The sequence below is a fragment of the Cynoglossus semilaevis genome, chromosome 19, assembly GCF_000523025.1.
Source record: "Cynoglossus semilaevis isolate Cse_v1.0 chromosome 19, Cse_v1.0, whole genome shotgun sequence".
NCBI classification, from domain to species: domain Eukaryota; kingdom Metazoa; phylum Chordata; class Actinopteri; order Pleuronectiformes; family Cynoglossidae; genus Cynoglossus; species Cynoglossus semilaevis.
The window spans coordinates 11,026,406-11,048,347 of NC_024325.1; the positions used below are offsets into that span (position 1 = coordinate 11,026,406).

The 21,942-nt window shown below is 41.2% G+C and overlaps 2 protein-coding genes across 5 annotated transcripts in view; one reads left to right on the plus strand and one right to left on the minus strand.

Moving 5' to 3' along the window:
* sh3pxd2b (SH3 and PX domains 2B) overlaps positions 1-16,194 on the plus strand; it is a 30,387-nt gene extending 14,193 nt beyond the window's left edge. The window contains exons 4-15 of one of the 4 annotated variants that reach the window (XM_017041707.2): positions 1,609-1,685; positions 5,926-6,017; positions 8,417-8,442; positions 8,778-8,813; positions 9,629-9,760; positions 10,205-10,306; positions 10,759-10,842; positions 11,422-11,539; positions 11,645-11,850; positions 12,365-12,411; positions 12,503-12,628; positions 12,745-16,194. In XM_017041707.2, the coding sequence (XP_016897196.1) occupies positions 1,609-1,685; positions 5,926-6,017; positions 8,417-8,442; positions 8,778-8,813; positions 9,629-9,760; positions 10,205-10,306; positions 10,759-10,842; positions 11,422-11,539; positions 11,645-11,850; positions 12,365-12,411; positions 12,503-12,628; positions 12,745-14,226 (2,528 nt within the window). In that variant the 3' untranslated portion in view covers positions 14,227-16,194. The remainder of the gene's footprint in view (positions 1-1,608; positions 1,686-5,925; positions 6,018-8,416; positions 8,443-8,777; positions 8,814-9,628; positions 9,761-10,204; positions 10,307-10,758; positions 10,843-11,421; positions 11,540-11,644; positions 11,851-12,364; positions 12,412-12,502; positions 12,629-12,744) is intronic. The other 3 variants (XM_017041709.2, XM_017041710.2, XM_008332923.3) reach the window with 3 other exon arrangements.
* A 902-nt stretch (positions 16,195-17,096) lies between these two features.
* Positions 17,097-21,942, minus strand: part of stk10 (serine/threonine kinase 10) — a 28,133-nt gene continuing 23,287 nt past the window's right edge. The window contains exons 11-20 of the mRNA XM_008332924.3: positions 20,712-20,836; positions 20,056-20,179; positions 19,755-19,934; positions 19,362-19,454; positions 19,141-19,270; positions 18,932-19,056; positions 18,569-18,757; positions 18,188-18,313; positions 17,740-17,853; positions 17,097-17,647 (exon numbers count right to left, since the gene is read on the minus strand). Of these exons, the coding sequence (XP_008331146.2) occupies positions 18,296-18,313; positions 18,569-18,757; positions 18,932-19,056; positions 19,141-19,270; positions 19,362-19,454; positions 19,755-19,934; positions 20,056-20,179; positions 20,712-20,836 (984 nt within the window). The 3' untranslated portion in view covers positions 17,097-17,647; positions 17,740-17,853; positions 18,188-18,295. The remainder of the gene's footprint in view (positions 17,648-17,739; positions 17,854-18,187; positions 18,314-18,568; positions 18,758-18,931; positions 19,057-19,140; positions 19,271-19,361; positions 19,455-19,754; positions 19,935-20,055; positions 20,180-20,711; positions 20,837-21,942) is intronic.

Sequence of the window (21,942 nt, forward strand, 5' to 3'; positions counted from 1 at the left end):
AAGATGTTTATGCTTAAATGTTGTATTAATTGTGAATGGTATGTTTCAGATTTATTCAATTGAAAATGTAAATATAAAAAATATTAATTTTACCCACGTACCACTAGAGAGTGCTCGTGTACCATTGGTGGTACACGTACCACAGTTTGAGAACCACTGCTATAAGGCAATAATATATAAAGGTGCACCGGTTATTGGCTCCAGACATTGAAAGTAAAACAATGAGCAAAAAGGTTGAGGAATAGAAATTTGACATTCGACTCATGGTAGGAGGATATTTACCTGTTGTTGTAACACAACAACAGTCACTGACTCAGTTATTGGGGTTTTTTTGAAGTCAAGGGACGGCTTTGTTGTCATGTGACTCAGATGGCACCTCACAATGCTGAAGTAAAGAGATTAAAGGACAGCGTTGTCTCAGAACCTCCCCCTTTGTTATGTAAAGTTTTTACACCTGAAAGTGGAGGTCTGTCACCTCCCTCCCACTGCCATTAGTTCCATTACAATAGAGTCACATGACTTCCAGAGGGAGGAATTCTCTATTCACATTAGTTTGACCTGAAATGCTAGTGAGTTTTACCGTATCAACTGTAAACATGGCTGTATGTTATAGTTACGGTGATCTGGGGAGGTTGGTTCAGGTCTGCTTCATGGCTTTATTTCCTTATCAATTACCAACAAAGAGTCTCTTCATGTTTTTACATTTAACCTAAACACATGCACCTACTACAGACACGTGGTTTGGAGCTGTGTGGGCAGAGGAAGCAGAAAAAAAGTAAAGTAAAAGTACATTTTAGCAACCCAGGTAAAAGAGTGCAGCTGTGGACCTGACTGTCCCTCAGTGGTCTTGTTCTATACGATTCATGTTTCTGCAAGTCTGCTTTACTGAGCACTAAAAAAACACGCCTTGATGTAGGTGATACGGTAACCTTTGTAAAAACACGTTACTTTCTGCTTCAGTTTCATGTTTCGTATCCCACTTCCTCTTGTATTAAAACTGTATGTCTGGGTCGTAGCTGTTTCAGCCAGTGAATTATTCAGAGCAACTTCAGCAGCAGCCAACAGGAGCAGAAAATACACGCTGGCTCCAAAGTTCCCTGCATACCAATAAGTTAGAAGAGTGTTTTAGAGTGCCCTATTTGTAGCCGATTCTTGTTATTGTTATGACTGCGCAGTTTGTCTGTGACCGTGGGTGTTTGTGCCTGGAGGTAAGAACAGGGGAAGTAGCATTTAACGTGCCACGTAGACGTAATGTGCTTTTTCAAAAGCATATATTCATGACTTGGAAAGGCCAGCTTTTCACCTACCTCCTTACCAACCTCGGCGCGCTGTCAGTGTTATTGATGATGCCAGTCCACGTGCATGTGGCGGCATGCTAATTTGCTAACAATGTCTGAAAGCCAGTGTCCTAAAGGCCCTTAAATTGAACCATAACTTTTGAAATGTTGCCTTTAATACTGCAAATATCCAAAGGAAAAAACACATTAGTATTCATTTCAATCTAGTGTTAAGTTATAGCCAATGTCCTGACCGTCAGATCTGTTGTAATTTTCCAGCAGTATTTTCTATCATTTATAATTACTGTATGTCTGTTTCCTTTCATTCCAGGAAAGATCCTGTTTAGAAGGAGCCATATTCGAGATGTGGCCATGAAAAGGCTTCGGCCTATCAACGAGTACTGCAGGGTGAGTTCACTGACCAATAATATTGTTCTAGCCGTGCCAGTCTTAGTACAAAATGAAAAAAGATTCCCTGGTAAATTAAATTCAGTGAAATTAGACATGGGAGGTGAAATTTGATCAGCCACTGCGTGTATCTGATTCTGGCAGCAACACCAAAGACACGGTGTTGGGAACACCAACAACTTTGTGACAGTGATAAAGTTATTGTCAGTGACACATGGACTTTTCAAACAATCCAACAGTCAGCGGGAGTGATATTTTCCTCGGCTTATTTTCTGCTTCTATGTTCTCTTTCTATTCCCTTGTGGTCATGATTTTACCGTCTTAGTTTTGTAGAAACACAATCTTCAAACTAGTGACCTTAATACAGAAGGACACCATTTTCATGGGCAGGCAGGGAGAACATTTTTACATATAAATATTACTTCTTGTTACATGTATTGAACTCCTCCAGTTCCATTCCACTATCTTTGTGCTCACACTTTCACAGGTGTGTTCTTGTCTACCAAAATGACACTGTAGCTGTGACACTGAACTTCCTGCAGCAAACCTGTGTGCCAGCAGGCATGACTCCCTGCTAAGGTATTCTAAAAGCTCCCCAGATGCTCTGTTGTGGGCTCTGACCTGTGAGCAGAAGGACGAAACTGAAGTATAATTGCTCTCACGGGACGAGGAGTTTATAAGAGCGCAATCTGTTGAGGACAAGAGAAAATGTTAAAGTGTTTACACCCGAATATTCCACTGTTTCTACTGTCACCATCCAGGACAGGGTTATTTCTAATATCCTAAGTTTTATGCTAACAATAAATAATAATAATAAAATTTGTCGATAAAACAGTTTGTAAGCAGTTTGAATAATTATTTAAATTGTTTAACAACAACAACAAAATATTGCAGCTATCATCTTATGGTGTTGTTTTCTTTTTACCAGAGTGGTTACGTGTCCAAAACATGGAATGTGAATGCTGTGGTTGTTGTTGTTGTTGTGTCTTGTGTTTTGGTGGTTACTGTCAGTATCTGTGCCAAAGGTGGAGCCTTCTGTCTTTGTTCCAGTCAGCACATACACAGCCATACAACTATGTTTTTATTCAATACTGCATCGTCACCTTAAAGGGCCTCTGAACCAGCACCCAGCCCCCCCCCCTCCTCCTCGTCTTTGTCCAAAGGGGATGTTTTTTACGAGTTACTTTTTACTTAGTCAGTGCCTAGTAATGGCTTCTTGTATTTTCTCCTGTAGATTCTTTTGTCTTTTAAAGAGCCCCATGAAAAGCGGTATCTTTAACCATTTGTAACTGAGTAGAGAATGTTATTTTTACTAGGCCTCAGAGTGATGGGGGAGGATTTATATGCAGTATCTTCACTTTGAGTTGGAAAGAATGTACAGCTGGTATAAAGAACATTTTGTTGTTTGTTTTTTTTAAGTCACCTCAGATGTATGTGCTGAAAATTCCCTTACTTTAACAAGTCATCATTCAGCACCAGATCCTCCCTCACACATCAACAGCACGTCTACCACTGATAATGTGGGAAGATATAAAGCCTTGCGACCTGACAAGTCGGCTCTGGCAGCAGATAATGGGCCTCGCAGTATGTGCTGAAACAGATCCTGACACAAAACGTGCACACTGTGCATCTACCGCTGCACGCGGTCAGGCGTACGAGGTAAAAACTTGAGAGTTGTTTTTCGTGGGAATGCTGAGTCAGCATTTTGGCCCAGTGGCCAAGGTTTTACCCCCAAATCTTGGGAATTTCCCCCGGTTCTTAAGAGGTCTTGTTTTTTCTTTCATGTCAGGGAAAACATTTGGATATAGAAAGAGGGCGAGGGGAGAAAAATATTGTTTGGGAATCGTGTTTATAAAGCAGGATCAGGACTGCTGAGCTAAGATATGTGGCACTTGAAGTAACTTGTGCTGTACAGCTTGATGGAAAACAACACTTCTAAAAGTTCACTAGGTAACAAAAGTAGGTCAGCCCGACCCTGTCCCATAAAGTTGAAGGAAAAACTACAAGAGCTCTCTGAGCAAATAAACACTGTATGAACGCTGTTTAAAATGTGATCTGATTCAGACCAAGTTGGTTTGAATCAGTTGAAGCTTCTAAAAGAACATTTAGCTGTGGAAAAATATCAGAAAATGTTTGGACACTATTGATCAAGACAAAGCAGAAGAAGATAAATCTTACAGATTTTAACTGTGCAGTAATGACATGTTAAGGTTTCAGCAAAGTATTATACGCAGTAGATAAAGTGCTGAAGAATTGAGTTTTTTTTTTTTTCTAAAAATGTATGATACGTAGCTCGATCCATGACTTTCATGATTTGGAAAAACATATTTTTTTCTGTAGATACCTGCTGAAGCCACCCACTGACCCCCGTCCCACTGTTTGAGAAGCATTGCTTTATCTGAATGTGATTTTGCTTTCTAGAGAACTGACACACACACACACACACACACAATTACCTTAATGGTGCCTGCCGTAAAGAAGACCCATAAAGTCCATTTGCTGTAATGTACCCAGAGCCTCCCTTCTGTCTCGTCCCTGGAGAGAATCGTAATGAGCGGTCGGCCCACAGGCTGACACAAGGAGAGAAATAAATCCAAGGAGAGCGAAGCCAGTTCTCTGACCTCGGACCAGTGCGTTGTTCAGTACTGCGGGACTGCTTACTGTGGTGGTTCTTCTAGAGGTCACCTGTAAAACCCTCCTACAGGTTACTACTGTAGTTCAGTGTCTCAGAATCAGATCCAACTACTCTTAGATTTCAGTCTTGTTTGTCATGAATTAAACAAACACAGACGTTTGCTTTATGGGAGTGCGTCTATGTAAATCCCTGTGTCCATGGCAGTGGTCCAACATTTTCTTTCAAAACTATAACTGTTGGCAGGGACTCATACGCACAGGAATGACAACGCAGATGTGACCAAGGACACTTTGCTTTTGCTTTCATTTCCTATCCATCAGTTCTGATGTTACATCACGGCGTGTCAGCGAGTGCAGAAAAGGAGACAGGAGACTTTGCTAACTCAAAGGACAGAAGTGAAACACTTAGAGGTATTAAAATCAGAGCTGGAGGCCAGCAGTTGAAGCTTGATGGATAGAGTTGAGCTTTTGCCTGCCAGCAAATGAAGGGAGGAGTGGCTTAGCGCCCTGATCAGTGAGAAAGATAGTCAGTCACCACATGGTCATTGGCAGCAGTTAATCTGTCCTTTGTTTGAGGGGAGTTCCAGCTGAGAATCTGTAAAAGTGCTGCCCTTCAAGAGTTTGGTTAAAGGAGAAGAAAAATCAGACTTGGAGGAAACGCAGGCTCCTAAAGTCTGAAGAATGAAACAGAGCAAAAACATGACTTTGTTTCGGTGTGTGTGTGAGAGAGAGAGAGAGAGAATGAATGAGTAAAGTAGAGATAACAGACGGATGGAGAGAAAACAGGAAGTCTTTTATCTCCGGTCCTGTTGTCAGAGTCCATCTCTCTCCTGCAGGTGATCTTCCACAGAAGCCCAAGATAAAAGACGGTGGAATTTACCAAAGAACTGAGTTCAACTCAAAACATGCCGCTGCGTGGGTTAGAGACACCGATTTCTTATGGAATTTCAATAGATCCAGAGGAATATTCCGGGCCTTAACTTCAATTACCTGACGTTGGTTTATGCATATGACCGCTGCAAGCACAAGGGCACTACACACACTAACCACAAGTTATTGGTATTAAAAACATTTTTTTTATTTTCCATTTCCTAACCAAAACATCTAATGTTATTGCTTGTTATCAGATCAGTACAAACCGTGTTTCTGAGTACTATGACTTGGATTACTACAGTAGAGCAGTGTTTCCCAATCTTTTTGAAGCCACAGTGCGTTTTACATTAGAAAAATCCGACAGGCACCACTACACAAAACTATGTCTGTGTGTCTAACATAATGATCTTCAAGTTTTAATTCACGTACGCAGTGTGAACCCTTGGCCTGTTTAGTTCAACACATGGTTGATATACTGGCAGGAATTAAAGAAAGTCACAAATGAAGATCTTCTTTAATGGCTCAAAGTCTCTCATTTTCAAGTATTTATAGCCATCTGCTGCCACCTAGTGGAAAAGTAATTACCTGTTCTGCCCATCTATCACATTCTTAAATTATAATGTTACCACTGTGACGTTATGATGTCTATACACACACTTTACACAACATGCATCCATTGTTTGACTGAAATTGTTTTAAAAAAAATTCCATTTGCTTTTTACCCTGGCTGCAGGCTCTCATTCAACTCCCAGTCTACATCTCTCAGTGTGAGGAGGTCAGAGTATTTTTTGAGACCAGACCCGAGGACCTCAACCCTCCCAAAGAGTAAGTACAACACAGATCACCTCCAGTGAATGGTCCTCAGTGCAGTTTAACTGTCAGAATTCTAATGAATTTCAGCAGTTTGTCTTTAACCAAATCAGTTTAGCGGACAATTTAATTGCAAAGTTTGCTTTAAGGCTACAGCAGAAGTACAACAACAAAGTTCTAGCTCAGCTGTTTTGTAAACCACAGTTACTACGACATCAAGAAGCATGTGCTGAGACATAGAGCTTCTCACCCAGGCCTTTTTTTATGCATGTGTGTTATTGTAACAGTAGCTACCACCCTGAGGGCAGAAAAGGTTATAAGTGGCTGATTCCAAACAAACCACAATCCTTCACTCACTTTTTAACACTACAGGTGGTTTTTGTACCAACAGCTTTAAGCTGAGGCATTAGTTTAAAACCCTTTGTCATCACATGGTTATAGCACTCACCATTAAGAAGTTGCTTTAAGTTGAGGAACATTAGTTGATCACTGCTGTTTGACAAACCCTAGCAGAAAAGTTATGTCTCCTTATAAGGAAAAAAGGCCTTAAAAAATTATAAGTAGGATTAATTCAAAGTCAGACGGGCACATTTCATACCAGTCGATATGTTGTAAAGCATAAAACAGAAGGATTGACATCAATCTGAACCATGCCTTTTGCTAGTGTTCGCTGGGCCAGATCAGACAACCCAGTGGGCTGTATCTGGCCCACGAGCCATAGTTTGCCAAGGCTGCACCAAAGGCTGGCACTTTGTATACAGAGATGAGTCTGTTCTCTGGGCTTCTCTCTCCCTCCCCCCGCCTCCTCAGAAAACCTTGGTTCGTCTTTATTAAAATTGGATTAGCTCTCCTCTGTTAGTGCAGCCTGCTGTTTGGCTGACTGACAACACGGGCTGCAAACACATCGAGCTACAGAGAAGATTTATCATGACCTATAAAATTCTGCACTGATAGACACGCAGTGGTTTTCTTGTCTTAAAAAAACAACAACTGCAAAGTTAGACATAAACATAGCAGTGAAAAGGAAGTGAGAGAGAAGCAGAGAAATCTGAGTAGAAGAGGAAAGGTGTTGAAAAAAGAGGAAGTTTACAATACTCATACTGTGAGGGGAAAAAAGGGGCTGGGGGTACAGAATATGGGGCACAAAAAATAAGAGACAGAAGTCAAGGCAATAGTTCAAACCAGTGTTGAAAGCACGATCCAAACTTTCTACGAGTCACAGAGAAGTTTGATATCGGAGGTAAAAAAAGTTGTCATTGACTCCGTCTGAATATGAGCACTGGTAATAAATGCACTGATGGATGTCACATTTTAATATTTCTTATCTGTAACATGAAAACCGCCGGTGTCTCCACCAAATGTTTTTGCAGTAACAGCTTCCTCTTCCATCCGTCATGTCACTGGCTGCCATATGGCCACCACAATGATTTCCTGATGTGGATTTCTGTACTTCTCCACAACCTCAGTTTCTACAAAGTGAAGTTGAAGGAGTTAAAATACAAAAAAAAAAAAAAAAAAAATACAAATCAGAGCAAACTACCCACTGTGGAAGAACTGTGGAAGCAAAAGCAACAACATAGTTGCTTTGCTGCTCCCCCTTAAGATAGTTCTATGTCCTCTTGCAGAACCGCACCCCCAACTTTGAGAACAACTGAAATAAGTGATCAGTGCTTAGCTTTAAGAAAGGGATTCAGGATTTCAGAACACAGACATTTGTACTGCATTTTGGGGAAAAAGCCCTGATCACTGATCCTGTTCCCAAATCTCACTCCAAGCCTGAAGAATCAGAATATAATATTAAAGCAGTGTTTTGGCGGTCAGTCCTCGGGTCAGTCTTTGGGTGGAGCTGGTACAGACATCACTCCTATTGTAATTCCAGGCAGACAGAGATTATTATCCCGTGTTAATGGATTTGCTTATGGTTAAAAGATAAATTGCGACCCCAAGACTCAGACAATTAACAGCTGCGAACAAGGCTTTTATGTAGCTGAGATCATTTATGGTATAATGTGAGGAAACAAGCTGCAGAGGAAATGAGCAGAGGGATTTAAGAAAAAAAAAACAGGTGAAGAGAGATGAGATGAAAAAAGGAAAATGATAGAAGGCCATAAAAGAATGGAACGATGTTTAAAGAGCAGAGCGGCTGAGATGGATTGGGTGGGGTGTGTGTGTGTGTGTGTGTGGGGGGGGGGGGGGGGGGAAGATTCAATCATTAAGACGCCTTTACTCTGATTGGCTAAGGTTAGCAAACAGAAAAAAACACAGCAGAAATGTTTATGGTTTGAATAAATGCTGCTAGTTCATGTTTATATTTTAAGGCTCGTAGAAGTGACACCGTTAGTGTTTATTGTTATGGACCTTTCGTTTTGTTCTTACCTTCTGTTTCTAATGTGATGATTTCCTTTGATTCTCAGGGAACCTGTTGGAAAGAAGAAAACCGGTAAGATGACGGTTTTTTTTCCTTAGTTTTTTTTAAATTGGAATTTGTGATGTGATGGTACACAATGGCAGATAAGATCTGTAGTAGATAACATGGCGTTATCGCCACCTAGCGGCCACTGAAGTTATAACAGGTAAGAAAAGAAAGTCCATCAAAAGCTTCATTTTTTTTATAACAAGAGCGTACCGACAGTCCATTACAGTGTCTCATATTTATCCTTCATCATCATCATCATCATCATCATTTCCATCCTCTCCGTACTCATCTAATATCCTTAAGTTGCATCCATGTCATTTGTTTCAGTTTTCTTCTCCATTCATTTTCCTTTCCATCAGGGTTGGTGGAGAGAGCGTCTACTTTCCTAAAGCGAGGTAGTAAATGCACTGTCATGGTTGGTCATGCTGTGTGTGTCACCCTGCAGGCTGCTAGCGGTCTGCCTCCCCCTCTCCTCCCCTGGCTTGGTCAGGTGGGACGTGGCTTTGTTGAAGACCTGGGGGCTTGCATTGGTTTCATTAAGGTTTAATGAACTACAGTATTTTGGTGATGATTTTTTTACATTTTGGTGTAGATTTTGTTGGCTTGAATAAGTCAAAGAATAACGACCAGAGATTTACCATGTAGACTTAGAACCTACAGTATATTATTAGGATTGGGCGTTTATATTAGAAGTTGATTTAGATTTACCTTTCATAGCTGCACTTCCCTGTGAAAGGTGCTGTTGTGGCTTTTATGGGGAGCCCTCTTGTGGTAAATGTTAACATCACTGTGGATGGCTTGGTCCTAACGTTGGTGCTGGGTCTTGTTGGTGCTGGTTTCCGTCTCTGTTCAAATCATGGTCATGTTGATAATTTACCTAATGAAAGCCGTTTGTTTTTAACATTTTTGATCCCTGTCTTGAACGTCCTCTGTTCACTGTCTCTGTCTTTTTCACGCTGTGTCTTTAATCACATCCTTTAACTCCACTGATTAGTGTACAGCTGAATCTCTGTGCTGTAGAAAAGCCTCTCATTTACTCATGTTAAACGTTTTGTCTTTTCTTCATTTATGGACAACCTATTTAAATCCCATTTGTTTGAACCATGGGAGGCTTTTCTACTGTATGAGGAATTCAACTGTGGTTTGTCTGAGAGTAGAGACGGAAACAAAGAGATGATTAAGTTTGTACGAACTTCTCAATCCCTAACAGGAGATTCCACCGCAGCGGACCCTTTGCTGCTTGACCAGTATGTGGCAGTAACTGACTATGAAAAACAAGAGAGCTCTGAGATCAGCCTGCACGTGGGTCAGGTGGTGGAGGTCATCGAGAAGAACGAGTCTGGTACGGTCTGATAGAGCATTCTTCAGGGTTTTCTTGTTTTTTTAAGTTCAGACTTAAATTTTATACTTGAAACTCCTAACTTTATCACAAAGTCTTAATTCATTCAAAACAATGTTAAAGCCTGATAGTTGGATTTACAGCAAACCAACAACGAACAATCAATGACCATCGGCCAACAACCAGGAAGTCATGTGGGGCGACTAATTTAAATTAGGTCAACAAAAATAATTCTTATATTGCGTGACATAATTATTATTACTTATTAAAATAAAAACAGTTCTACTGACTAAATTAAGTGACAAACAAGTTTGAAAACGGACTTGGCCTTCAAAATAAATTCATTACCAATGGACAGACAGACCATCAAAACACCATGATTGTCCTTGACCACAGTAACTGTGGACCTGTACTCATTACATGTATTATGTCACTGTTTACCTTCAGGCTGGTGGTTCGTCAGCTCAGAGGACGCCCAGGGCTGGGTCCCTGCCACCTGCCTCGAGGCCCAGGATGACCCTGATGACTTCAGTATCCCTGGGGAAGAAGGTAAATAAAGAAATAAAATTCTGTTCAACATGCAATTCTTTTTCTTCTTTTTTTTGTTAGAATATAAAGTAGATACTTTTAACTGCAGAACATTAATGAGGTAGATAACATTTCCTCTGCAGGACAGATTCAAGAAACTAATATAAAAATGAATGATATGAAAATTATGCGGCAGCATATGGTTGACCTCAAGGTCGCGCAGCCATTATGCAAATAACCAGACCATAATTTCAGTCTTGGAGAGCCTTAGAAGAGGTGTAAAAATAGAAGCAGAGTTATCTGCTGCCACTCAGATCTTACATTTAGTCACATCACATTTTTTTTCTTTAAAATTTTGTTTACTCACTTGAAAAATATTTAACTGTAATGTTTAAAATGGGATGAGCAGATCACCAAGATGACACATGTAATGTTCACTTCCTATTCTGCCCCACAAACTGTGCTGGCATCAGTGCCTCGGAGATTCTGGTCACTGCCGCGGCACGTGGGTCGTCGCAGAACTTTAGGGGATCTGTTCAGCACAGGCTTTGGGCAAGGTGGAGCGCACGCCTTTCTTCCCCCCTTTTTGTCTTAATGTGCGTGTATGTGCATACATGTGTGTGTGTGTGTGTGTGTGTGTGTGTGTGAGTGGGCATGATATATTTGCTGCATGTGACACCCGAGCATGAACATTAAACCCTCGCATGCCAAGGTTGTTTTGTTGTGTCTTCATCTCTTAAAACAATTCTTTGTGTAATTTGTATAATTTCAAAATAATCAACATTCTTTTAGAGTTCTTTTAGAGTTGTCCACATGTCAACACAGTCGTTTTTACATCTCTGTGGTAGAAAGTAGAACTTTTAATTACAATAACATGTTTTCTGGTTGTGGTTTATTTTGAGGAGGATGTTTGTGTGTTTCGTGTCTGTTTTACATCTTCACCCTCCCATGATGCTGCTCAAGCCTTGCCTGATCTACCGGTGTTTTAATTATGTCATCAGTCAAATCGAAGAGGGAGAGAATTGTGACGGACGAGAATCAGTTTTCATTTTTTTGTTCTCTTTACGTCAGTGTTTTTCAGAGCTGACTTTATTTTCCCGGTCTAACTTTGTTTTTGTTTTTTTCCTGGACTCCAGAAGAGAAGTACTCAGTGATTTACCCGTACTCTGCCAGAGACGAGGATGAGATTGACCTGGAGCGGGGCATGATCGTGGAGGTGATCCAGAAGAATTTGGAGGGATGGTGGAAGATCAGGTAATTTAGTTCAGTGACATCAACGTCTCACTCTGGGGGTTTTAAAGTTGAGGGGCGGGGGAGGCAGATCGTTCATCAGTCGCTGTGTGTTTCCTCTTCACTCAGGTACCAGGGTCGTGAGGGCTGGGCCCCGGCCTCTTACTTAAAGAAGGCAGACATTCAGAGCCAGAAGCAGTCAGCAGGAGCCGCTGCCTTCGCCAGTACAAACGACCTGGACGGGTTTTCCAAACATCAGCAAAACAATGCAGCGAGGGAGAACCGAGAAAACAGTCAGAAGGAGAACAGACTCTCCTTTTTCTCTGACAACAAAAGTGAGGGAATTCACCTTAGCTCTGACTGAGGACTTATAGGTTTTTAAAACAAGTTTCCATACTTTGTCAGGATAATCTATTTGAGTCTCTGCACTAATACAACATTATTATTAGTTACTTGGTCAAAACCTTTCTTGGAAGATAAACCAACATTCCATGCTTTTGCATCTTCATCCAACCCTAACCCTCCATGTTCTACTCACACTAGTCAGACTCCTCCAAGGCCTGGTCCAGGTAACTGCTAACTGCTAACTTCTACTTCTGTTCTTTAGGTTCAGCTGGCAGACTTTGACATGCAACACTGTCACCTACTGGTCATGATTATATATATATTTTTTTTTACAAAGAAGTGCAGCATCACTGAATCACTTAAAATGTTTTTTGTTCAATTCCTTGAGCAATCTGCCCCATATTACATCTTTGAGTCTCATACATACCTTGCAAATTTTAGAACGGCTTCAACATTTTTTACACTGCTGCTTTGCCCACACTTCCTCTCTTTACGTCTCCACAGAAGTGGGATCGAGACACAGACCTCCGCCCCGCAGAGATCTGACCATTGTAAGATCAAACTTCTCACTGTGTTCTCTCAGCCATCAGCTTGTCATCAAGATCTACTGTGTGATCATGTTTTTCTTCTCTCACCCCACAGCCCCGCGGGACAAACCTACCCAAGCCTCCTGTTCCTCCCCAGGTGGAGGAGGAGTTTTACACCATAGCAGATTTCCAGACCACGATACCTGATGGTATTAGCTTCCAGGCTGGCCTTAAAGTTGAGGTAAACAAAACACTTACAAAGTTTAAATGATTTGAGTTAAATTGTTGGCATATCAGTTTGTGGATGTAAATACACACAGTTGTAGTAGAATGAGAACTTCTCATTTTATCCACCAGGTGATTGAGAAGAACGGTAGTGGCTGGTGGTACATCCAGATAGATGACAAGGAAGGCTGGGCACCGGCCACATTCATTGACAAGTACAAGAAGACCAGCAACGCCCTGAGACCTAATTTTCTCGCCCCGCTGCCCAATGAGATGGAGAAGCTGAGACTGGAGGACGCTGGTTTCTCTGGCACAGATAACAGCTGGTCTAAGCCTTTACCAGATGAGCCGCCCACGGCCCCGGAGTCATGTACTCGCCCTAAGCTGAGAGACTGGAAGTCTGGAGTCAACAAGGCGGGGCCTGCATTCCCCGGGCCTCTGCCTCCAGCCCCAGCTGCTCCACCAGCTGAAGAGAAGCCAGCGTTACCACCCAGGAGGGAATCTATTAACAAGAGCTTTGAACTAGAGGTAGCTGAGAAGACCAGACCTGATCACACCAAGCCCCTGCCTCCCAAGCCTCCGGCACCTGGTGTCATCATGCCGCTGGTTACACCCAAACCGGTTCCATTTAAGTCTGAAAAACCCCCGGAGACGAAGAAGGACGACAAGAACAAACCTCTTCACCTACGTAATGAGATGGGTCTTGAATGTGGACACAAGATCTCTGCCAAAGAGGTGAAGAAGTTCAATCTGAAACCTGTGCCTAAACATCCACCCAAACCTAAACCAGAGGTGCAGGAGGAAAAACCAGAGCCCCCTGGTCCCTCCGTGCTCACCAAGCCCAAACCAGTTCTAAGACCTAAACCCGTCCCCGCTGCTAAGCCTGATCCGCCAGCAGAGGACAAACTAGACATCACCAACCTGAGAAGCAAACTGAGGCCTTCGAAACCTGCAGATCTCAGCTCTGCCTCCGCTGAGGTGAACCATCAGAATGGAACCTCAGCAGCCATGAATAATTCCCACCCGAGTTCTACACCCGGTGCCCCTTCTGCTCCATTCCAGGGTCTTAACAACGAGCCAAAGTTCCCTCCCAAGAATGTAAACGGCCACAACAGTCAGGATAACTCTTCTCCTCCTGGAAAACGGGAAGTTCCACCCCACAAGGAACCCCCACAGAGACCTCCTACCATGGTTCCGAGAAGACCGCCTCCTCCCAAGAAGACTGACCCGTCGACTCCAACTGAGCTCAAAGGACCCCCCCAGCTCAACAGACCCCCTCCTCCGAAACCCAAGGGCTTTACTCCGCCTCCTGTGAACAAAGAGAAAGAAGAACCCAAGGCCAATAAAGTACCGATCCCTCCAAAGCCCCAGGTAAAGAGCGAGAAACCTGGTCCACCCAAGGACAAGCTCCCACCTCTGGTGAAGGAGCCCAGTAAAGACGAGCTGTACCTGGCCGTGGCCGACTTCGAAGGCGACGAACAAACGTCCAGCTTCAAACTGGGCACCGTGTTCGAGGTGCTGGAGAAGAGCAGCAGCGGCTGGTGGTTCTGTAAGAATGTAGGTGAGGAAGTGGAGGGCTGGATCCCCTCCAACTTCCTGAGCAAGAAACCTTAGTGTGAACGCGCGTTCACAACAATCACCATATAAATAATAGTAAATAACTCTGTAGCTTGTTAGCAGTTTTTTTTTTATTTATAGGTACTTTTTTTTTCAATTGACACATTTGTTATGTTTACTTTTTGTGAGGATGTTCTACCTAAACTGAACCAGCAATAACGCAGGCTCTCGGCGGCCTGTGGCGTTTACTTGTCCTTGTTTTTTTTATTCTTTATGTCAATTTGGGTTGAAGTGCCACGTGCTGGTCGTCACCTGTGCCAGTCCTGCCACTACAAAGGCCGTGTCTTTGCCTTCTGTGTTTTTGTGCCTCTATATAACAATACGCCAAGTGCTTTAGTGCTTCACAAACTGTTTATCACCGTAGATATTCTTCAGGGTCTGATCACAGATCATCGAACGTTACAGACCTTGTTATCAGAATTATGCACGCTGCCTTCCAATTAATGAACAACTTCAACTATTAATTAAACACAGTGTTCTCAAAAGTTCTTGTTAAAGAAATGGGATGCAGCCCAGTGGTAAATTCACCTGTTTCTTTGGAGTGTTCAGGTATCAAATGTTCAACTGGACAAACCCAGCAAAAAAAACAACAACATTTGGGCCACGTTCACCTTCAAAAAGAAACCAACACATACTGTAGCACACGCCAAATAAAAGTGTTGTCTGTTATACCAGTTTGTGACGATCTTTCATGCTTTTTCCTGTCGATGTTGCAGTGACCTGTTACAAACGGGCACTTTCTCAGTTAATGTCAGATGTTAAATGGTTTGCACTTGCTTTAGTGAGGAGATGAATGCCACAGTGCATTTGAGTTCTTAAAATCTCACTGACTAAAGTGTTATTCTTTTTTTTAAATGCTATTGTAATAGAAATTACCAATATAAAGGTAGGCGTTAGTCGTTTTTGTCAAAATGTTTTGTCGTTTCACATTCCCCAATCTGAAGAGTATCTGTACCTGGAGGGTCTGCAGTGATTTGTGCAATGATTTACAGTATTGTTAAGTGTACAGTTTGGACATTTTGGTGCTTAAATAACAGCAAAGTATGATCATAAAAAAAAAATCAAAGTTTTACATTAGTGCTTGACTGGTTTCAAGCACAGTCAAAATTATTTTTTATTGTACAGTAATAACGATCATTTTTGAACTGTCAGAGCTTTTTTTTATGCTCCACCTGTGAGGCTTTAAACTCAAGACCAAGAGGAGACACTTTAGAAAAAGTCAGTCCACCACAGACAAACAAAGCAAAGGCACTGGTTGATGTTTGTCACAGATCAGACTGGGTCATGTGACATTTGTCATTGTTTTGGACGCAACCAGACAAGGCTACAAGCTGCAACTGCTGTTCTGCTTGTATTCGCTTTAAACTTACCCGACGACCTATTAGCATTTTCTTTTAACGCAATCACATTGTTATTAAATAAAACACCAGGAATCCAAACCAATCAGTACAAAAGGAGTCCGTGAACCAAGGGTTCGATTCTTGTAACTGTGTTTACATCATATGTTGTTGAGTCTCCTTGTAAACGAGTCAATAAAAGTTTCTGATTTTTCACATCGGCTGTCACGGTGTCTGAATGGAGTTTGAAAAAAAAAATGCAGATTTTAACTCAAGCATAACGACACTCACGGTATATCCACGTCCATCCACTTGACATTGCTCTACACAGTCAATACACCTGTCGTTATTTGAACACTGAGGGGAAAAATAGTTTGCATCTGGGCGTTTAGTTTTTAGGATCACGTCCATGTTTGACCACACTCTTCCCTGACATTCACTCTGTAATCGTCAACTGCCAGAGAAACATTCAGTCCTTTAGAAAATCTGCATTTATTTATGAAGTTATTTACAACAGTGGTTCCTTCTGATACAGTTCCACTCACACCGGTCACCGCCTGCTTTTTAAACACCTTCTATAAACTGAGGCAGAAAGGAAAACATTGATGACAAAACAGAAAACATTAACTTAAAATACTCCACACAGAGTGTGTGAGGGGGGGAGGGGGGAGGAAGGGAGACTGTACCTGGAACTGACCTGACTTCACGTGATTCTGCAGGTCACTACTGCAAACCAAGGCAAGGCAAGTTGAACTTGTCACATTAGACACCTAACTGCAGGCAGAAATTACATGATAAACAAATAAAATGCTTTTAAAAAATAGAACAATATGAGGATGGAATAGTTTTGATGAATCTTTCTGTAAAGTCACTGTCTTTAACACCCTCCCTCTCAGTGCAACGAAGGCAAACGAAAAGAGAAAAAAAAGATTAGCAAGAAACACACACCTAATATTGCACGTTGGTTAGCAGGCAGTGTTCCTACTGCGTAATTACACACGTAATACCTTTTCATATTTATAATCAACTCCCCTTCAAGCATCCTTCATAAACATGACAGTTACACACACTTTGGCTTCGTCAGTTCCCATCCAGTGTGACTGATTTTACAGTAAGAACACAAAAACAAACGCAACATAAAGGACACCAGATAAAAACTACGTAAAGTAAATTTTAGTCTTTTTTGTAATTAAAAAATAACTGCTTTATAATCATAAAAAGAAATGAAGAATTAATTAAAATATTTTGGATATATCTAGGATAAAGTCTCAACTCCCCCAAAAACATTCAAATGAGCTCACATATATTGGAGAAAATAAAAACATCCTTCAAATCATTGTTGTGTTTCTTAAATGACAAAGGCGTTTAAATTAGCTTTTACAGTGACGAGGCTTCACGCTTATCAGTAAAATAAATACAGACAAATATTGGCAACTAAACTAAAGGATAAACACAATATGATGAGATAGTGAAGAGGACCTGGTTCTGGTGCTCTAAGTTTGGTCACATTTGGAAGACGGCACTGATGGATCCTTTTCACACACATTTGGAAGACGGCACTGATGGATCAGGTAAACAAAGTGCTTCGTTTCAGACTCACGGACTTCTGTTGGGTTTTTTGTGTGTGCTTCAGACAGAAACTGATTTTTTTTCATTAAAACTTGATTTTTTTTCCCTCTCACCACATTGACTTGCCGCTGTTTAGTTGTATGTTGTGTTTGTCTTTAAAGGGCGAAAAATAAAAATCATGTGATTTAGAGCAAACCAAAACAGAAGAGAATCCCAAAATAAACCAGAAGAACAAACTGCAGTTACAGGCTCTGTACAGTTTAAACTGAAGCAGCAGACTACTGTAAGGCCTGTGGAAAAATGTAATGATGGGTGAGTCAGTGGGTGTAAGTAAGTAAGTGGGAGACAAATCACAGCGGCCGTCTTCTGTTTTATGTGTTAAAAGCGTCCTGGTAAGGCACAAACTTTGACAGTTTGGTGGGAGAGCTGGGATTTGGACAATCAGATGTTTCACTCATTTTAAAGAACGCCTCCTGCTCTCTCTTCTTCAGTGTCAAGTCTGCTTCAAGGGCCTGGAAAGGGTGGAGACCAGAGAACATCCATTGGTAAAATGGGGGGGGGGGTCGTGTATAAAGGAGCTGTAAGTAGGTCAGAGGACACCCACCTTCTTTCTGGGTTTCAACTGTTCCCTCCACTCCTTCAAGAAGAGGTTGTGTTGCTCATCTAGAAACTTCAGCCTCTGGGTCTCGTTCTCAACCAGCAGATGGCACTTTTCATTCTGTCGCAGGGAATACTCTTTTGTTAGTAACTACCAATCAGCCACCATTTTTCTTTAGGGTGTAAATTACTGTATATCCGGTATATCATTCCATAGTCTACAGTATACCTGTGTCGTTAATTACACACATTGTGTGGAAACTTGTTAAAAAAAAAAACAACTCTCAAGGCCATGTTTTCCTTGATATTTTTTCCATATGAATAATTCCTTCATTTGGAAAAGGAACACAGACCTGCTGTCATTAATGTTTTGTCATTTATTTGTATTAATCGTGAATAATCATTCATAAACAGTCAGCAGAAGAGATCACTGACACGTGTGACAGACGGCTCACCTGTAGCTGCTTCAGCTCCCGGACGTTGCTCTCACACTGACCAATCATCTCTCTCATCTGGTTCTCGTGCTTCTGCTGCTGATGCTGCCTCTCTGCTTTCTGGCGTTTCTATTCCCTCTGAGCAAACTGGGGAGACAAGGGCGGGGCGGGTGAGTCATTGACCATGTTTACCAGCTCTGCTCTGAACGACTAGTTTCTGTGCCTTTAGCTTTAAATGTTAATGAGACTCTTTGCTCCGCCCCCCTCCACTGGTAGTAGGACAATTTGCGGACGGATTTACGCAGATATGTTTATCAACCCTGAGAAACTTAATTTTGAAAAATATGTTCCTTAAAAGTTGAAACCTCTGTACGGTGGGTGACATTCTGTTTTTTTTCGTACCTGTTTGACCTTCTCCCGGTCCTCGGAGGCGCTGCCTGAGGAGTTGATGCGGAGGCTCTTCTTGAACATGGCCATGCGAGTCTTGGCTTCACTTCTCTGGATCTTAGGCAGACGGTGCTTTTCCTGCTGCTGCCGACCTTTCAGGATTTCGATCATCCGCTGATTGTAGCACTGCATGTGCTCTTGCTCCTACATGAAGGACGCACGCACACACACACACACACACACACAAGAGTGTGAAAAAGTATTCAAATGTTAAATATATGGACCTGAAAATTAAAAATCCTTGGTATCTAAGACTTCAACTTTAAGGTCATGTTTAGTCGTAAATAAAATGTCCTGAAGGTTGCTCCGCTGATTTACCTTTTCGTGCTTCTTCAGGAGCTGGTGCCTTTGAAGGAAGTACCGATCTTTCAGCTGCTGCTTCAGTAACTGGTGTCTCTCATAGTGATATTTCTCCTCCATGTCCCACAGCGTCGCTTCGCGTTCTAAATAAAATGAAAGGAAAACACGGATTATTAGGAACAGGGTTCGTCTGATTTTCTCTCGACCTCTCGTAAGAGACAGCATACGTCGTATGAGGTTTTGCTTCTTCTGCAGACATTCTCTCTCCTTCTCTGCAATCTCTCTTTTGTTGTTGCTGATAATTTTCTTTAGCGTACTGTCCAGGTGGTTCTTCTGTGTGGTTAAGAATTTCTCCTCCTTAAATGGCAAAAAAGGCTCATGAATTTACAACAACAAAACAGGTCAGACGTACATGAAAAAAACATCAATGAGCAACAAAACATTGTACCTCGCTTATCTTCATTTCCTGGAAGGAACTCAGCCTCTGCTTTAACGTGTCTTTCCGCTGATTTCTGGGCAGTTTATCCACAGACTGCTTCACCTGAGAAAAATTGCAATTGGATTTTTTGATTTCTGAAAATCTTGTATCAATAAAGTAACTTTTTAAGAAAACAGGATTTAACTTAATAAATGATACTCAGCATTACATATTAAAGTCTAATGAATAGTTCGTTTCAGTGATTTTGTTTACTGGTAAAATAAAAGTTCAATTTTTACTTTTTATCGGTTGTAAACTCATGGGTGAAGGGCTTTAAATTATACTAAATTAGTAAACATATGCATATATATAATACATAAACACAATACTTATCAATTAAACATCCTATTTTGTTCAAAGTACCTCCTTTTTCTTGTGCTTCATCTGATCCTGAAACCGGTGCAGGTCGCGTTCCTGCTCCGATCTGATGCGTTTGGTCTCGTCCTTGAGTCTGACGCTGTGGTCTGCCTCCATCCTCTCAATGGTCTGCTTCTGGTTCTTCTCTAGGTTTTCCAGCTCCACATCAAAGTGCTTCTTCTTGGCCTAAAGCACAAGGATGGAAATAAAGCACATGTAAAACTTAGAATGAAGGTTTGATGTGCATTATGCTGGGCTAAAGACCTATAATTGTGTGTGTGTGTGTGTGTGTGTGTGTGTGACTTACATTCATCTCTTGGTCAAACCGTCTTTGCATCTGATCTTTCTGTGCCTCCAGTTTGGTGTTTAGAAGAACCTGCGCTCGATGCTCTTCCTTCTGCAGAAGACGAAGCTCCCGCAGCTCCTGACGCCTAAAAATGCAGACACAAAATTATCATTGAGTTGTAACACAAGTCAGGATATGTATATTTATTCATATATATTTTTATTAAACTTTTTTAGAATCATTTTGCACATTTTCTTTTCTCTACTTAGGTGCAGTGCCACGTATTTAACACTAGATGGCAGAGGAATCGCATCAAAACTCAACAGTGATGCAGCAGGGTTGTCATAACCACACACAGATCACCAACTCTTTAGACATATTTAAGGGTCATTTGTCAAATATGTTCATTCTTTTAAACCAGTGAGTCTTCAGGACTTTGACCCAAAAACAGCAGCTCGCCTTAAATGGTCGGCTGGTCATGTGTCATACAAGGAACCTCCTACAGGTCACTTGTCACTGGGAGAACTTGAGTCAGAGCGAAGGAATGAAGAGGGCCCTGGGATCATGAGCTTCATTGACAGAGAATGAAAACATTTGTTTTTCCCAGAGACAGAAACATGTGATAGTCCAACTCTGAGTGTTTAGATATAAAACATTTTAGACGGGCTCGTTCTTACCTCAGGAATCTCATCTCCTCATCCTTCTTCTCATCATCTCCGATGATCTTGGAGGTGGTCACGCTCACCTCCACACCATCGATCATATACCTCCTGGTTCGCTTCAGAGTCTTGCGTGAGAAGTCCTGAGATGTGTAAACACACGGTAAGTCTTAAGTCATGACACTGAACTTGCTTGGAGAAAATTAGCCATTTAAACGTTAACAAAAACAGCCATACTCACAACAGAATCTCAACTCCCAAACAACAAACAAAATAAACTCCTCTGGGTTAAAACTTTACTAATGAACAAACAGACCCTGTAGGGGGCGGTAATGGTTACAATGTTGTTGGAGGAGTACAGCGCCACATCAGCAGGTGCTCACTCATTAGCATACCCATCACACACTACTAGACCACATGTAATGGAACACAGTTGGTTTTCAACTTTGAACCTACTGTAAGGACAACAATTTGACATAAATATAAACAATGATGTTTAAATGCTCACTGTGTAAAAACTGACTTTAAAAACTATATGTAGACTGGACAGAAAGCATTTCAATGTAAACCTGAGTCTGGAGAAAGCGCAAAACAAGAGAACTAATGACCGCAGTTGTATAAACGATACGGCTCACAGACATCATTTAATGTTGATTCAAATAATAGTTCGTTCTACCTTTTGATTTCTAATGTAAGACTGTTTGCTTTGGCACAGAGAGAGGAAGCTCAGTGTTTGTGCTGACCTATGATTCATTCTTGTCAATCTCGTTCTACTGCTACAAGCAGCCAGATCCTCAGTCTATCATTCTAAGGGGAGGGATTTTCAAACAACAACATGTTGACAAAACATTACAAAAAAAAAGCTTCGCTACGTCCTAACAACAGTTACATTACAACTGAAACCACAAAGAAAAGGCTGCTATGACTGCAATGCCGCTGGTGACCAGCAAGGGTCAAACAACACAATACATCCCTGAGCGTCTATCCTCCAAAAAAATATAAAATATATATACAAATATATTTATATATACATATATACACATATATACATTTTACACTGTAAACCATATATGTGTGTATATACAGGGAGCTTTTTATTGGTTTTATATACTGTATAATAATATATAAAATATATTTTATATATTTATAAGACATATATTTTATATGTATGTATATATACACACACACATATATATATATATATGTGTGTATATATATATATATATATATATATATACACACATATATA